This window comes from Hakea prostrata, chromosome 7 (assembly GCF_041222555.1).
Source record: "Hakea prostrata isolate BN-2017 chromosome 7, UWA_Hpros_2, whole genome shotgun sequence".
In the NCBI taxonomy this organism is placed as follows: Eukaryota; Viridiplantae; Streptophyta; class Magnoliopsida; order Proteales; family Proteaceae; genus Hakea; species Hakea prostrata.
Window position 1 is genome coordinate 3868911 of NC_142606.1, and position 18672 is coordinate 3887582.

At 36.3% G+C, this 18672-nt stretch overlaps 2 protein-coding genes across 2 annotated transcripts; both read left to right on the forward strand.

The window, feature by feature from the left end:
* On the forward strand, positions 1-5900 carry LOC149009071 (uncharacterized). Its single transcript, XM_089163965.1, has 3 exons — positions 1-866; positions 2015-2125; positions 5186-5900. Exons 1-3 carry the CDS (start codon positions 210-212, stop codon positions 5372-5374), a joined length of 957 nt encoding a protein of 318 aa, XP_089020091.1. The 5' UTR covers positions 1-209; the 3' UTR covers positions 5375-5900.
* A 1354-nt stretch (positions 5901-7254) lies between these two features.
* On the forward strand, positions 7255-18315 carry LOC149009072 (ATP synthase subunit B). Its single transcript, XM_089160923.1, has 14 exons — positions 7255-7503; positions 8097-8162; positions 8243-8288; positions 9304-9449; positions 10733-10834; positions 11512-11604; positions 11698-11801; positions 11916-11997; positions 13883-13975; positions 15798-15862; positions 16623-16635; positions 16725-16805; positions 17730-17838; positions 17948-18315. The coding sequence occupies exons 1-14, from the start codon at positions 7384-7386 to the stop codon at positions 18061-18063; spliced, it is 1236 nt and encodes a 411-aa protein (XP_089017049.1). The 5' UTR covers positions 7255-7383; the 3' UTR covers positions 18064-18315.
* The last annotated feature ends 357 nt before the right edge of the window (positions 18316-18672 follow it).

The window sequence follows — 18672 nt, forward strand, 5'->3', positions numbered from 1 at the left end:
ATTACAGTCTCACCCTGTTGGTTGAACATCGTCCAGTTTTGTCACCAGCGACCTTCGCCCGTCGCCATTATTGAGCTTTAGGAGTACAGCAGTGGATCGCTTAGATCTTAGCATGGCATCTTCGTTGGTTTTTATGTTCCAATGAAACCCTAAAGGGAGTGAAGCAAACTTGGAATTCGCAAAGGAAGGATCGAGAAAACTGTAGGAAAATGTCAGTTGCAGCAATGAACCAGTTCACCAAGCCACTCTCTCATCTCCTACTCTATCCAACGAATATTCGTGGCCGTCCTCTGAAGACCTCTGCTTTCGCTCTCCCAATAGTCCCACCCAGGCCTAACGAGAATCCTTTACATTTCCCAAATATATCTGGGGGCCTGGTTTTGCAGAAGAAATTTGAACCCTTTTTAACTGATCGATGGCGACTCAGAGCTTTTGAATCCAGCGAGCCCCTTCACAGAGAGGGCTTTGAGAACCTTAGTTTGGATGCCTTCCTCTGTATAGTTGAATTGTTGTGTCTCGTTACTTCGGCTGCTCTTTCAATTGGAGTTGTTCTGAATTGGGCGTTTTCTGGCTCGCAGAAGTCGATTCAGTTGTCATTGCTTAATCGGGTTCTAGTTTGGCAGCCTGCTCTATTGGTGGGTGCTGTTGCTATTGGTGTTGTGATTCGAAGTAGACAATGGAAGAGGATTTGTAGGGATTCATTTAAGTCGGGTACTAAGGGTTTCAATCTCATTGAGAGGATTGAGAAGCTGGAGGATGATATCAGGAGCTCTGCAACAATTATACGTGCGCTCTCGAGGCAGCTTGAGAAGTTGGGCATCCGTTTTAGGGTTACTAGGAAGACATTGAAAGAGCCCATTACTGAGGTAAGTTTACTTCTTTTTTTCTTCTTCAATTTTCTTTTTATCGTTGTTCTGGTTGAGGGGCAGGCTGGTAGCTACAAATTTCCAGCAATGTACATAGAAACGAAAATTGTGTCGTCTAAACTGTGACAAGATGCCTACTAGCTTGTCTGTTTATATAAGAAACTTTTTGCTACATTTACACAATTTCAATACATTGGACTCCTTATTTCAAATTCATTCGTAGTGAATTTTGGAGAAACAATTAAGAAAAGTAGAAAATTTGCCCCTACTAATCTTTGATTCCCGTCCCACCTATTATCATGTTTTCTTTGACTCCCCACTTCATACGCAACTAGTTTTCACTTCGCATGAGCTTAACAAAGTTCTTCTTTTTGGAGGGTAAATGGGATAGAGGAACCTGGGTTGTATTAATATTAATTTAAATCAGGGAGTGGGTTTGTTGGTCTGGCAGCTCGTGTGGTGATTACAGTCCCCTGCTTACATAGTTACATGTCCAACTTTCACCAGATAGGTTTGGGTAAGTGGAAAAGTAAAAGTGTCCAGCACATTGAAAACTTATGTGGAATGAAACTTCCAAAAAACGAAATGGACAACTAAGAAGTACGGGAGAGTTTGTCAATTCACGGGGAGGTAAACGATAAATTTATGCGAGAAATTTTACAGTCATCTTGACTATTTCCTAGATATCTAGCAGTTGAAATTCTCATGTCATCCTTCTGTTTGGCCCTCTTGGATCCACAAACCAAGTATTCCATCTGGACTTGAAGGTCTAGAAAGCCTTTGCCTTAAAAGAAAATTGTATCTTCCCTATTCTATCTAATTATTATAAGATTATCACCCTTTGGTCTGTTCATATTGTTTGGTTGGCTTTTCTTATTTATTGTAAAGAACCTTTTTTGTGTAGAGTCACAGTTGCAACAAAAGGAAGGGTGCAAGATATGAGCATCTGATTAATGCTAAATCACCTAGCAAATCAGTTTCATGCCTTTTAACCTGGGGAGGGAGGAATATTGCACCTTTACTATCATTACTAATATGTACTGTAGCTAATTATATTGTTGCTTTGATGAATATGATCCAGTTTACCATTCATCTGGCCATTTTCTTTTTACTTTTTTGTTATTCCTAAATATTATTCTCCTGTTCAGTTGGCAGCTTTAGCTCAGAAGAATTCTGAGGCAACTCGAAGTCTGGCCGCACAAGAAGATAATCTTGAAAAGGAGTTGGCAGAAATTCAAAAGGTCTTGTTGTTAATGCAGGTGAATCTTACATCCAAGATTTGTTCATGAACTTGTTTTCTGTAAAAAAGATGATTTTTGGTCTTAGGGAAGCAGGTTTGATAATTTTATACTTATAGAAATATTTTATCAATCTAGGAGCTCATTCAATTGCTCAGTTTTTGTATTGCATTTTTTTTTTTGTTTAAGAAATCTAGTTTAGATTGTATGTACTTGGCAAGCTTGTAGATTTTTGCACCCCCTCTGTCTGTCTCTCTCTCTCTGTGGTGGTTTAGTTGTGTATCTGCTGGATAATATGGATTCGTTTCCTGTTTTAGTTTTGCACCTTTCTTGTCCAATTTGTGGATGGAATTGGTCCAAGTTTGGAAGACATAGTGTCAATCATAGTTGTCATGGTGCCTAGGCAAGCAAGGCATTCCAGAGGGAGGGCGAGGGTGGTAAAAGATCAAGATGACACTGACCAAGGCTACAAGGTATTGCCTAGGAGACAAGGCAGCACCTGGATGCCCAGGCACTGACAGATTGACAACTATGGTGTTCATTTTTCTTCATGGCTGACCTACAGCCTCAAGTTTAGTTGCTTGTAGAAAATGTGCTGTGTACCATGCATTCACAAATGTGAATTGCTGAACACTTTTATTGAGGAACAGTATCAAACTCACAGTAACTTCATCTGATTGGCTTTCTTAGTCTATTAGAGACTGACCGTAAGAGAAATCCTGTCTTAGGAGGCACTTTGTAGTGAAAGAAACATAATCTAGCTCCTAGGTTTAGTGAGATAGATATTTTACTTTGCCAGTTGAATATCTGGATGAGGGAAGGCAGGTTTTTTTTCACCCTTGATATGAAACTTACTGACATATAGTTCTTTTGAAACTTCCCATTTGCATTCGTTGAGTAGACTATACAAACTGATCTTGACACATCATACTTGAGAATTTTCATGTCCTACATGCTTCTGTGTCATCTGATGAAACTTGTCAATGTCACACATCTAAGAAGTATGACTTTTAGTGCACGTGAAGAAATATAGGGGCTTAGATAATGCAAACACTATAACTTTACAGTCTAAAACATGGAGCTCAAGCCAGGAGGTTGCATTTCTGGTCCCAGTTCATCTAGAAGAAAAATTTTAAAAATAAAGGGCATACCCAGTGCACGAGGTTAAAATCATTGTGGGTCTGGAGGATAGTGCATGCAGTGATGCAGCCTTACCCGTGCTTCTCAGAGAGACTGTTTCCAAACTTGACTGAGTACCCTCTTTATCTAGGACCAAGTATAAAGAACATAGAATCATACAGAAATGTGGAAGGAAACCATAAATCTGATAATCATTATGTTCTTTTACTTTGAAATTGACATCTTTTGTAACGTTATAGCATCAAGAAATCTCAGCATCTGGTAGACACTTCAAAAATTTTATGATATTCAATGTCCAGCATGCATTCTGAGAAATTTTACTGCGTTTTGTGGGAACTTAAGATAACATAATAATTATTCCATTTCTTAGAGCAACAACCCCCTGGTGCGGGGGTTAACGTCAGTCATTGTGCTGTCGTATTTCATTACTACTTCTGTTGCATCTACATAGCAAGTTGAGCAACCACAAACTAGTAGTTGTTATTCATCACTTCTTATACCACCACAAGAAAATAAGTAAATAAATCATGTCTTATTCTGAATGATATCTTTGGTTGACGTGAGGAGAGAATGTAATGGATCTTCTACGGATTATACTCTCTATTCTTGTGGATATTCCAAGGATCATACCACCCATTCCCATGGATGTTGTAAGGATCACACTTCTACCTGTTACCACCATACTGCTTCAACAAAAAGGAGCCTTAAACAACTCATGTATACTGATAATATACATTATGGACGAGATAAATGACAGGTGGATTAGTACCTAAGCACTACCATTTATCCCACCTCTTCAGAAGGAAAATGATCATCAAACTTATCAAAACCCACCTTTCATCCCCACAAAAACAGGGAAGAAGTCGTGAGGACAAAATTAATGTGTGAAGTGGTCACTTATTTGAAGCCTTATTTGATTCATAGTTGTTAAAGCATAGTCTGAGGTTTGGGCGGGTTTCCAAGGACTTGGTGGTCATCTGCATTCTTCTAATTTAATAAGGCAAGTGCCATGGCATGCCTAATTCTCTAGGCAGATGACTGCCACATCGTAACTCAACGGGATGGTTGCCTTTGAACCCCCGAGTCCCTGGGCGGTTAAAAAAAAAAAAACTGATGTTTTCCTTTTCTCTGAATAACGATGTTTCTGACATTCTCTTTTTATTTATTGGCTTGTGTACAAGTTTGTGTATGGGTGAGAAGACTGGGTTTACTTAGTATGAATAGATAAAGGGCAAGATATCACTGCTGACCAAGTAGCCCCTGCTTCCTTGGGGCAATGAGATCATGCGCAGGGGCACTCACTAGTATGGAATTTTTTTAGTTTCGGATACCCTCTTTTTTCTGAGTCAATGAATTATACGTCCAAGCAGCAGCATTCTTTTCCCCATATATAAGTAAATAAGAAAGAAATCAGAAACATTTTTGGTTCTCTATCTCCTGTTTTTCTATTGTGTGTGCCTTTTTTTATTTTTTATTTTTTTATATTTAATTCCTTCAAACATGTTGTTTTTGGCAGAATCTTGTTGCTGTTAATCCTGTAATGAGGTGCTAAGTATAGTGACAAATTAGTGTTTATATTTATGCTGATTAGGGATTTGGGTCTTTGCTGTTTGGATGAATTATATGGTTCTGGTGTTCTTTTACTGTAATATAAAAAGGAGGGTATCTTTGTAGACGAAAAGAAAATTTTCTGTCAGCATGAAATGAAATCTTACGTACAGATTCGTAACATATATGATGCATGCAAGGAATTTGTCTTAAATTGTCAGACGGAACAAATTATCTCTTGTTTATTTCTATCTGAAAAGGGCTTTTAAGTATAATCTTCTACCTTTATACTTTTGGAATTTCAGGTGTTGACTTGTCGTCTACCCTGTTTTGCTCCTCCTTTTCTTCCTTCGTTTGCTTATATATCTTCATTGTTGAATGCTGCTTTTGTAGGAACAACAACAAAAACAGCTTGAGCTAATTCTTGCAATTGGGAAAGCTGGGAAGCTGAAGGAAAGCAAGAGAGAGACCGTTGCAGAGGAAGAGCCGATGGAGTCATTTCGCCCAGTTGTGGAAGGGGTAAAACAGGTGGAAGTTGAAACTGGGGTTAGAAACGTGGGAACCAACAATGACAAGCCGTAGGACTCTGAGAACAAGAGATTCTGAATGAAGGATATGAGCGTACCTTATGTGGCCAAGGAACTGTAAATTGCTTGATTATATCTGGTTTATATTGATAGTGATCTTTGTGGGGCAACAGTGTGTATGTTGGTGGGAGGCAGAGGCTATTCTCTCCCAACTAAAGGGAAGTTGAAGATTGCTTGATAGGGTGACCACTGCAAAAGAGATGAAGGAAAAGGTGGTAGCTTATTGCACATTTAAGCCAATAAATGGGGGGCTTAGGACACCAAAGCTTCATGTAACTTGCTTTGTTTTTGGTAAGAAAAGCTTCATGTAACTTGTTCCACTATTCCCACCTTAGTGCTTTTTGCTCAAGGCATTGTTGATAAATTTGATATCATGTCATACCAGTTACTCAAGTTCCATATGATCCAGTAGACATGTTTTATAGGTTGTCTTCTATTACAGTATGCCTTTCGATGAGAATCCTAATGTGTTGGTCTTGAAAATTACTCTCACTAGGCGACCACCCTGGGAAATGGATTCCTAGTGGTAAGCCACGGACTCTCAATATGATTCCAATCCACAAAATAATCAACAGTATATTACGATTCTTTTTTTTTTTCTTTTCTGGGTAAAGATTACGAACACTTCAACCCAAGTAAAGAAAGGAAAACAGAACTTGTATAAAAGGATATATATATATATATTTTATTTCGAGTCTGTGTTTGTTGTGTCATACATGACTTCTGCATATTTAGATGAGAAATTTTCGACACTGACATGCAAAGCTAGAGTAAGGCTGAATTGATAATTTCATTTGTCTTTATTTTAATTGGGTAACTTGGGTGTATTGGGTGTATTATGTTTATTTTCTTTCAAATAATAACAGTATTACACTAACACCCTTGAAACACGGTTAGTTTAAGTAGAATCATGAATCAGGGTTGGTAGAGTGGTAAGATCCATACTTCTCAGTGGAAAGGTCATGTATTCGACATTTGCGAACGACAAAAGCTCCCTCTGAGAATGTAATCAAGGTGCGCGCAAGCTGATCTGGATAAATCTTAGACACAAAAAAGAAAAATAAATCATGATATAATTTATGCAATAATAATGACTACACCTAATTTTAGGTCGAATATAAAAAAGACTAGAATACACAGATTTTAGTTCGAATATAAAAAAGACTGGAATGTAAAAGCTCTCACCACCTTCCAAAAAGAAAATAAAAATTTCAAGGACATTTTAAATAAATAGCAAAGAATGAAAATACTTAAAAAAAAAAAAAGTTGGTAGAGACACTTTAAAATGTTTTTTAAATTGACAATCTTTCTTTTAAAATTATAATTATAATTATAATTTTACCATATTCTTTTTTTCTCCCCCTATCAAAATCTCCTATGTTCATATCTTACTTTCAGAAACGATTTGGGTTTTTTTTTTTTTTAAGCTTCAACCAGTGGACCCTTGATTTTTTTTTTCTTTTCAAGAGATTTTAACTTGAGGACGGGTTGGATGAAAATCCCATCAAAATCCACAATTTAAAAATTATATAGAAATGATGAAATTATCTAATAATGACTAAAGAGAATAACTTACTATCATTGTGCTAATTGAAGAAACGTTTTAAGGTGTCTCTGCAACTTCATATATTCTGCTAATTTGAGAGACATTTTACGGTGTCTCTGCCAAATTCATAAAATTTTCTTTTAAGTAACCAAATTCATACATTTTTGGATGTATCAGTGTGTGAGATTTTCACTATTTATTTTGACATGTTTTGAAAATTTTATTGAAAAATATAATAAAATAAAAAAAGGAAAAAAAAAAGGGAACCGGATCCAATTTAGGCCGAAAGACAACGTGTCGGTCTAGTGTTGGTTCTTCTGGTGCCGGCAGGAGAACTGGAAATTGAGATGAGATGACGTTTCAGTTCTCTGTGGCATTTCCCGCCTAGTCGACTTTTGCGGTTCGCTAGTATTAGTAAGAGTGTGCGGAGATTTCTACACAAACACAGAAGCAAGGCGATGGAAGCCCTTCGGAGGTTGGAAGAAGTGCAGAAAATGCTGTCGTTCATGCGATCACGCGACCTCGCGTCAGACCATCCCGATTCCGATCGTTTCCTCGCCGATCTCATGCTTCACTTGGTACTCATCTCCAATTTCTCTACTATTTGCGACCTTTTTCCTCCTAGAGATCTCTTGATTTCTTTTGTTTTCTCTCGTTGGAATTCCATCATTTGATGTATGGTTACTTTTGTAGAAGGATGGAAAAGAGATACGATTGAAGGATCTTCTTAATTTTCATCTGATTCGAAGTCACATATTTAAAGAACTCATTGAATAGGACAGCCTCAAAATAATGATAAATACATGGGGGCTTATATATTCTGCTAATGAACCAATCCTATGAGGTGAAATGGTGTTCAGGTACAAATTAAGTTGGCTTCTAATCTATACAATCAGCCATCTCCATCTGGGTACCTAGGGGTTGAGGATGGGGTCTAGGGAAGGCTACTATCTTGCATCTAGAATGCTGTTAGGCGTTTGCTTCGAAACACTTCCCCCTTCTATCACTGACTTTATTCTTTCTGTTCTATCTTTGATTATTGGCCTACATTAATCCCAACACATGGCCTGTTTATTTCCGGAATGGTGTGTTTCTTTCGTTGAAAAAGAAATGGTAAAAGACTGTCTCTGTTTATTTGCTTTCTTCTTGATTTGAGAGTTGGCTGCTATAGGTAAAACCATGTGGTGCGCTGAACATGGATAAGAAGCTTCATTTGATATCTGAGCTTCTGTCAAGGGTGAGCTAACTCCCTTGTTATTTTTCTGCTGTTTTTTGCCTCTGGTTATACGTTCTGAGTCGATTTTACTTGTTTGGCAGGTTTCTGTTGCTATTCTTGAAGAAGCATTGCTCCTTACTGGAGAAGGTGTGTGGAACTGGAACTGGACACTTTACTCTTTTCACTGAATAAAACTTGATGCTATAATCTTTCATGCTTGAATTTTTCTCAGGATGAATAAAGAACTTATACTTATGGTTTGCTAATTCAGTGAAACTTAACACTATATTCTTACTCATAGAGGTGCTGGAATATTGAATAAGAAATATATATGTTTCCCAAATATCTATTTGTGGAATTCTTAAAGCTATAGAATTGTGAATATCAAATATATTTTGACTAATATGTCTAGAAAAGACCCTTTGGTGTTTTGTGCAGCACTGTGGAAAACTGAAAGACCACAATTGTAGCCTATGCTCAAGGTATCCAACAGCCTCCCAGCAAAACTAGTTGGGGTAAGGCTGCCTAGAAAAAAATTCCCCCCTGGACCTTGCTTGTCGGGAACCTTCGGCACCGGTTCACCCTATTATGGAAAAATGAGAACCCTAAGAAGTTCCACTAAGACTCTTTGCATTCTATTGGAGTTCTTTTGGGGCTGTATTAAGGCTTTTTCTTTCTTGATCACTTTATTCCTTCCAAGTCCCCTCCTCTCCACTTGAAAATTTCCAAATTTCCAGTCAAGGATGTCACAATGTGTGTGGTCAAAGGAACCAAAAGCTCCAATTTTTTTCAGTAATTATAGTAAATTATGAAATCTAACAATCTCATCCAAGTTGTTAAAATAATTATAGGAAGACAGAACCTATAAAAGCTTACAGGGTGCATCTAATGGTTTTAATTTTTCGGGATAAATGTCTTACGGGATCTGAACTTGTATTATTTTCTGCAGAGAGATCCCAACAAAGATGCCATGGCATTTTCAAGTGTTATAATCATAATTTGTTGAATGGATATTGATTTTTGATTTTTTTTTTGGGTAAATCGGAGTTGTCTTCCTTTCTTTTCTGATAATCTTCTAAAGGATATACAGTTCTTTTCCAATCAAACAATTTCCAATGTTGTTTCTTTTGTTTCTTATTATGGACTTAACAACAATCTATAGGTTTTCAACAAGATAATGTTGAACATCATACACAATTACATGTCAAAAATAGAACAGAGCTTGGTTCGTGGGCGATTGGTGCGGAAGAGATGACTGTGGTTGGACTAGATGCAATGAAGCGGGCAAATTCTAGTCTTGAAGATTTTGTGAGTATCACAATTACTGGGGCAATGTGTTTAGTTTTGTCTATTTTATCTTAATTAAAAGAACATGGAAATTTTGAAACATGTGCGACCCACAGGTAGGTTTAACTCAAGTTGGAATTGAAGTTATGTCTCCATCTGGTTCTGTCTGGCTTGAGTCAAGCAGTGTGATCTTGAGGCCTTATAGTACTCATCCAGTTGATTATTATTTTTTCTGCATTCTAACTGCTTGATGAATTACCCTTCTCATTGTGTATTTATCCAATCGAATATTCTATTCTTTTGATTAAAAAAAAAAAAAAATTCTAGGTAAATCATCCATGAGAGCATGATTTCAATGCTTGTAGGAAGGTAGAATCCATCATTTATCTACTTGATGAGTCATAGTCAAGTACTGAACAAGTTGTTTAAATATGACACAAAATGAACTACGTGATTCTTGTTTTGCAAATTAGATGAGCTAAGAACAAGTAATAACTTTGGGGATGAATTTAAGTGGCATTGTTATTGATTTGACTTTGACCTTGGTAATAGTGGCAAAAAAAGTTAGATTACAAAAGAAAAAGAAACTTTGTGGGGGTGATGAGTGTGGACAAGACCAAGGGGACCTAAATCTTACTTCAGTTCTCAACTTATCAATAAAATGGTAGGTTGCTCCAAAACTGAACCATTTAAACTGATTTCTACTTTTTTTTCTCATTATTGCTAGAGAGATGTTCTTTTTTTTCAAGGCAGTCGAATAGAAACTTTCGAAAATATGCCATTTTCCATAAATCATACGCATAATTATCTTTCTGCAATGTTAACGGAAACCACGATGTTGGGCCCTGTATTATGAAGCTCCATTGCATTTTGAGTTCAGAATCTTCCAGCTGATATGTCAATTTACTTTACCGTGTTTTATTTAGAAGCAACTATTGAATTGGAAGAATTAAAAACAGAAAAAGGATTTGCAAGAAATCCTTGATGTTAAAAACACTACATGTTTCTCAGATGAATTTATCAACAACAGCATGCTGAGGGGGTGAAGTTTCATGTTTATACTATCCTTGGTTTTCTTGCAAGCCAAATTTCACAAAATATGTAAGAACCTTGATGAGTTTTCTTGATGTTGTTCTATTTGTGTCTCTTCATTCTTTGTTACAATACCTTTCCTCCAAAAGATGGATATTCTCCTTCTTGGCAGATTAAGCCTTAATTATGTTGTCAATAACATGAATTGTTTTGTCTCATATAGGAGACTTGTTATTCAAATGGTCGTGAGATGATTATGTGGTCTATTGCAGTGCAGGTCCTACTTTATGTTTCATGATCTGGATGTGAGCAAACCACACTCAATATTCATATACCTGCCAGTTCTTTCATTTACTGAGAGTTACATTTATCAAGTAAGTAGCTGAGTAACACTGTTGACAATAATGTTGTAATGGTCTATTGTCTTTCTGCTAAGAGGAAAAGCTTTAAATTAATCTAGTGGAAGTGTTCTTTTAAACTCCATTTCTATGATCCTGCAAACCAGTGGTTGAACTTAGAGTCATGCATAATTGTCATGTCATTTAGGCAAACCAAGGCACGGTAGTTATCAAGGCACCAGGATGCCAAGGTGTGTCACCTAAGCGATGCCTTGAGAACTGTGGAATCGTGTGAAATAAGCAAATTAAAATATTAACTGCTTTTGTGAGATGGTCTAATGACATACTAAATAATATGCCGCATAGGATTTTGAGCATTGGATTTTCTTAATGTTGCATCATATGAGTAATATCTTCTATAGGAAATGAAACACTGCGTGTTCCCATGCGGCCATGCCTAGACACATAACTGCTCCAAGTACCTAGGGATTTCCAATTTTGCATAGGGGTAAGGTGGTCATTTCCTAGGTGGCTGGGGTAGTATGTGTCTAGGCATGGTGCCATGTCAAGCGCATGACCAGTAAGCATTCTTTATCCTGTCCTTTTTTAAGATCTCTTGTTTTTCTTAATAACCATCACCCCTGCTCCCCCCTTTTTTTTTTTTTTTAATTTTATTTATTTATTTTTTTAAAATTTTTTTTATCTTAATACAGCTTGACAGATGTAATGAAGAGATTCTGCACCCATCAATAAAAGGCAATATAACTTCAGAGAGAGGACCTGACCATTCTAATAATGTTTATGAGGTTATAGGAATTTTGGAAGCTCCCTTTCATAAACCTTCAATCACTCAATCAACACCTAATATCTAGTCCATTTGACTTTTAACTGTGGTGCAGGATGAAAAGCAAAGGTCGAGAAAGAAATTCCTGGAGACTTTTAAAACTGATCCATTTAGGCCTCTTCTTCTTCTTCTTGAGCAGCAGGGACTTTTGACAGAGCGGTTAGGAATCCTGCTTACTTGAAATTTAGATGCAAAGATTTATTTCTTAAGAGCGTGCTTAGGACAAGATCTTCTCTAACTTTCCATTGTTTCCGTTGTGCTTAATTGGTTCAGAATTATAGAAGAGCTTAGGTGTGGACACGAGTATTGGGCTCTAGAAAGGAATCTTTGTAATGCACTTTTAAGCAAAGAAAAGGTACTCATGAAATCATGACCATACTAATAATTCTTTTCTGTTTGGTTTGCAATGCTTTTTAGCTTGTAGAATCAGTCTTTTAAGATGTTAGGCACGCCCAGTCACATCTCAGTAAAAATGGCTATTATGTGTGTGGTTCATCATTTGTCCATCTACAGCACTGTCTCCACATAGTATTATCTTCTCTAATGTTGAAATAGGGATTTGGTACATCAGGTCCAGGTTTGTTTCTTTGTTGTAATCTATGATTTGCTAAATCCAGCTGCTTCAATCGCCAATAATGATAGATTTTCCAGTATTAAAGAAAGTGGTGTATTCACCTATGTCTTTGAATGTTGATAATATTGCCTTGGTGTCTAATGTTCAGAATTTTCTAGTTCTAATGATTTAGTATCTTCTATTTATAGGTAGTGCAGGGGAAACAATTCTGATGGCTGTTATTTTTGGGATGCTGGTGGAACGGGGAGTCAGATTATAGGTGGTGTTTAACATATTTATGTTGCGTATGTAGGGGTGGTTTTTGGTATTTTTCTATGAGTGGGTAGCAGGAATTTCTTTTACTTAGGCAGTGAAACACCATCCAGATGCTGGATGAGTTTTTCCTTATCATATCATGCTATTACCTACCAAAAGGAGGGAAGGACTGTACAAATTTAAACCACATGCATCTGGTATTTATAGATGAGAAGATTGTCTTTTGCCAATCCAATAGGAGTCCAAAGCATGGTTGTCAAAGCGTCTGCCTAGGCACAAGCCACACACTTAGGCGGCAAGGCGGTTTTTCAACAGCCTAGTTTTGAACGGCTTAAATGATGCCCAAACTGCAAAGGAACTCCAAGGCCCTAAGTGACATAGGACATATTTTTTGCTCCGGGGGCAACACACCGCCGCCAGGGTGGCCTCCCCCGTGCCTGTCAGCAACATAATGTGAAGCATGAGCCATGCTCAACATCACTAATCAATGAATTAGTAAATGCCTTGGTGGACGCTTTGACAACCAGGGCTTGATGAGATGAACTTATGTTTGTGTTGTTTTTTTGAATAATTTTTCATAATTATGATTCTTGAATGCTTTTTTTTGGGGATAAATGTGACTTTTGAATATTTGTTTAGCTTATTATAGAAAGTAGTTGTATTGAAAAATCTTGACCTAATTGCTTTGGTCGCCTTATTGCCACCTAGGCGCCGCTTTGTCACCTAATCACCCAGGTGGAGCCCCAATCGCTTTGATCACTTTGCCGCCTTGACAACCATATATATATATATATATATATATATATATATATATATATATATATATGCTTGGTAGTTAGATTGAATAGGCCGTTTCTCATTGGATTCTTAAATAATGTGAAATAGGATTATGAGTTCTCCAAATAGAATATACTTAGGTTTCTAACTTGTCCCATGGCCGCCCAACATGTGATCCGCCAGGTCAATAATTCAACACATTTAGCTTTAACAATGCCCTAGCTGTAAAGCCTTGAGCTTTTAACTCCCGAAAGGTGGTACTAAATTGTTTCTAGCTTTAGTGGATTTCTTTTCATATATTTCGTTGATTTTCAAATTTTACTAATCTGAGAAACTAAGGATGTGAGTAGCATATACCTGATCAATAATTCAACATGGTTAACTTTAACAATGCCCTAGCTGTAAAGCCTTGAGCTTTTAACTCCAGAAAGGTGGTACCAAATTGTTTCTAGCTTTAATATATTTTGGTGATTTTCAAATTTTACGAATCTGAGCAACTAAGGATGTGAGTAGTATATATCTGATCATACCGTGTAATATGTTAGTATAGATTCCAAAGCAATGTAAATGAAATAGTATCTGCATTACGCATATGCCTGCTCATTTAGATTCTGATCAAGAACATTCATCTTAGGTTTTGATTGAAGATGTGATGAGGGCCATTGATCTGAAATCCTTTGATTTCCGGGTCTTGAATCTTTTGTTGTATCAGTTGAGAGGAGAACAGGTAGTGTTCCCTTCCCCATGCAATATTAGAATTGTTTATGATATTAATCAGTTCTATGTTCTAATTACTTGTAGCAAATCTCCTTTGTACTACATTTTATGTTTATGTTATTCTGGCTGCAGTGAATGTTAATGGATTTAAATTTGAAGGTCAGTTTCTTGTCTGTCTAGTTGTATTGTTGTAACTTGTAATGCAGTGGAAGGTTTTGCTCTCTTCACCCTCTGCTCCTTGTACTTTTCTCCGTCACTTGAAATGCAGTCTCCTTATCTACTTGCATTAAAAAAATAGAAAGATGCTGATCCATAGAACAGATAACGGCTTCAAATTTTATTCCTTTAATATGAATATAGGATTTAAAACTTCATGATGAGTGGTAAAGAAATCTAGAGGCATGAGACAGTTTTCATAGAAATCTACCTAAATAAATCTCAAGGAATGTAATAAAAGAAACCCTCCTTCGAACTCTAGGATAAATTAAATATGTGATTTTTTTTTTCTCAATTCAGTAGTTTCACCTTCTCAAAAAAAATTGGGTGATATTTTTGTCTATAATTCTCTTAAGTAATACAACTTTTTGAGGTTTTGTTTTGTTAAAAACTCAATGGAATAAGATTTTAATCCTTTCACAACGTTCTTCCTGCATCTATTTGTCTGAGGATTTTGTCATCATTACCTAATGCTGGTTACTAACTCTTGAAATTTCTGCAATTCTCTTTCTTAACTCTGAACTCTTAAACATTATGAATATTTAGCGTCTGAATATGGAGCCAACAGTAAGGTTTGGATTTCCTCACTGACCCAACATGTGCTCAAACTAATGAACTTTAATCAACCAAAATAGTGCAATAACAAGAAAAAAGGAAGAAGAAAGAAGAAGAATTGATAGGAATCACATAAGCTTGCGATTCTAGCTTAAAACCCCTAGAATCGCAGCCTCTTATTTATAGATATCAATAGTCTCCACTCTAGATTACAACTTGAGAAGCAAGGCATCTTGCCCAAAAAAAAGAAAAGAAATAAAGAGTACTACTTGTGGACAGAATTTTTTAAGTCTTCTTACTCCTAAAATCTGTCCAAAATAGAAAGTACTGTAAAAGGAAAGTTCTGAAATTAGTAGCTAACAGAAAATAGAAACTCCCAAACTTGTGTAGCAAGATTCCTACATTAGAAATAGAAAGTAGAGTAGCATTACTGGCATAATACTGTTCACGTGAACAGTAAAACAGCCCAAAACTTGCGTATACTTAAACAAAGATTATGAAGAAAGAAGATCAAAATTTGGGGAGTTATTTGGCATATCCTACTTGCTTCCAATTTTAATGATGAGATTGCTCCTCCCAGTTCAGGATCACCACTGAAATAGTCAAATAGACAGTATTCTGCTCATCCTAAAGATAAGGACATATAGGTTTGTGCTCTATTGATTTGGATCTAGTTTATCACAATATATCAGTCACTGTCCAAGCAATACCCACTAAAAATTCAAAGTAGGTATCTAATTTGTTCTTTGAATGTTCTTCATGGCCTTTTTGCTGCCTTGGCCTTATGGACTCGAACTAGTCTTACAACTCTTACCTAGCCTCAAGGAAACGTATTTATACCATTATTGTTCATTATGTAGCATCATGCTCTCTTTTATTTTCTCAAGATCTTGATGTGGTAAATATGAATCTTATATCCCCAAATAGAGTTCACTGAAGATTTGGAATATATTACTATGTACTGCTGTTACATATCAGAAGTACATTTTACTTTCCCCTTTATCAGTTGGGACATTTATTATGTTCTAGATCATAATACCTTTCTTTATGAAGTCGTGAAGGTTAATGAGTTGCACATGGAGTTTTTATCAATCTCAGAATTCCTTGTTGAAATATCTGATGACTTGTAAGTACTTCTGATCTCTGTTTCTCCTTTTTATTGTTCTGATTTTCATATGGAATCTGATAAAAAATAGGTTATATTGAAGGCCTCATCCGGAGCCATTTGTGGATCTAAATGGGGGATGCATCTATACTTTCAGTGTTCCACCCGAGGTTATTAAACTCAGAATCAGGATCTAGAACGATTGCAGCCCCATTTCGATTCTGTTGGGATTGATCAGAAATTGGCCTGAACCCTAGAAACAGAGCATGGATCACAGCCAAAATCAGGATTTGGCTTGGCCGTTTCCAGTCGTAATTACCACGTGACCAACTGATTCCGAACTTTGAAGCCTTGCTTGCACTGTTCGGTCACCCAGTCCTGGGATTATCTGTGTGATTTGGACTTGGAATTTTTCATCAATCTGCATTACCATGTGGATATTTGGGATGTAGACTTGGAATCCTTTCATTAGTTTGCATGATCATATGCATGTTTGAAATGTGAACTTGGAATTTGTGCATGAGTCTGCATTATCATGTGGATGATGTCCATTCTGTCTATTTCCTGCTTGGCAGAATAGGTTAAGCAGAGAATATGTAGAAGCCATATACTGTTGAGCTAGAAATTATTATTATTATTTTAGTTATTGTCAGTCTGTTGGATTATTAAGTTTACTGTTTCAGCCTTGAGACCTATTCCTCACATATTTTCTCCCTCTATTTTTTTCAACCGAGCGTGGAACTATTTGAGGTCAAATGATAATATGGTTGTGATGCTATAGGTTTGATTATGAGGTGAGGCCTTGTATTAATTGGATACCACTTATTGTCTGTCTTCAGTGTGACCTTTTCGCTCATGTGAAAGATGATTGCATCTTATGTAGGATGATGTGGTCGAAAATAATTTCAATATCTTGCGCATGTTTGTATGGATATATGGAGCTTCACTTGCGCCATCCATGTTGGTAAGTTTATCTAGTGGGCAGTCTACCTTTAGATAAACAATATGTAATGAATGTTGAGACTAGGGTTATGCAGATCATCTTGCTTTTTCACCAACACATTTTGCATTTTACTTACTTCATCTTGGATAAATATCCAGTATGGTTGGAAACTTGTGTAGGAAGAGTTATTTATGGCTCTTTTTGGTAACAATTCTCATTATCTAATATGCCTATTTAAAAGAAACAAGTACAAGAATTCATAATTGGTCAAGAATGAAAAATGATTTGGTGAATTTTGTCAAAAATAAATTATGGAATGAAAAATAAGTTTGGTGTCAAAGTAAAAAATTGTTAGGAAATGATAGTGAGCAAGTGAGAAAAGAGGGAGAAAGTATGGTTTTTATAAAAGAAATGTGTATTGACTATTTTACCCTCATCTAATTATAAAATATTAAGTAAACTTGTGCATAAATGAAGAAAATGGAATTTTCACCATAATCCATAATAGACAAAACGTCTATTATGGATTTTGGAGGTTTTTATGTTATTTTAAATAAAAATAAAAGTGATAATAGATGCCAAACAATTTAAAATAATGAAAATTTCTCATAATTGAGGATGATAATTGATACAAAAAAGAGCCTATATATCAAAGTCCTTGCGAGATCAGCTCTAATGCCCATAATTACTTATCTGTATGTTGGTTTATCTTAGCAATCTTCCATATGAGCTATAGGATGGTCAAGATTCTTGGAATTAGTCAATGTTCTTGAAAGATGCTCCTGCATTCCTTTAAAAATTTCCCCCATGCTCATATTTGTCTTCTTGGTCATTTTGGCTGAAACTCTTTGAGATGTTGGTTATGTGTGTCAACTAAATTGTTGGATCCTATGATTTTTTATATATATTTTTTAAAATTTAAATGCTAGATTTATTCTATACTAGGCAAAATGCATTACTGAGGCAGAAGAGAAGTATGAACGTCTGTCAAAGACGTTGGATCCTAACCTCTCCCAGAAATACTGGAGAAGATGTGAAGAAGCAACGGAAGAAGGTAGTTTCCCTTCCACAGATGTTTCAACCATTGCAACACATTCTCATTTACTGATATTCAGCTAGTGTGACCTTAGAAATTCTTAGACCTAATTTTTCATATTTTGTAGGTGGGAATGTATCAAGTCATCCTCTCGGTACATGGACTATTCCACCTGTGATTGTAGACGAAGAATCGTATCGAGCAGATCTACTATCTTCTAGGTCCACTGAAAATCCAGTTTAATTCTTTCATTACTTTTTTTTTATGGGTTCTTTTTTTTTTTTTTAACAATCAAACTTGATAGTTAATTATCATCTGCCAATCTCACTCAGTCACTCCTGTGTGGTGAGACGAAGATGGAGCCATTCCTTGCTTTCCATATTTGCCAGATGATAGAAGTCCATAAATGGGTAATATTGAGCAAATCAACCCCTGAAAAATGATCCTTGATAAAGAGGAGCCAATCCTTGAAATCATTATTCTAGAGCAACATAATATCTGAGCTTAGCAGGGATAAACCCCAAGTAATAGTGGCATGGGGCATCTGAATAGTGCAGGTGTTGAATGATAATAGCAGACAAATTCCCACTGGCGCTCAACCCTTGGTCTCCAATATCTTTCTCTCTCCCTCATCTAGTTTCCTTCAATGTGACTTTTCTTATGTTTATAGGTTGATTAATTTTGTGGCTGATTACCTAAGCAAAGGAGGCATTGTTTTTATTTTTATTATTATTATTATTTTTTGGAATAGAGGCATTATCATTACCAACCATGACAATTTGACTAGTTTCCACTCTGTGGTGTGGTTGGTTGAGTCTTTTCACAACTCCACATGTAATGCTTGGCTTTCTT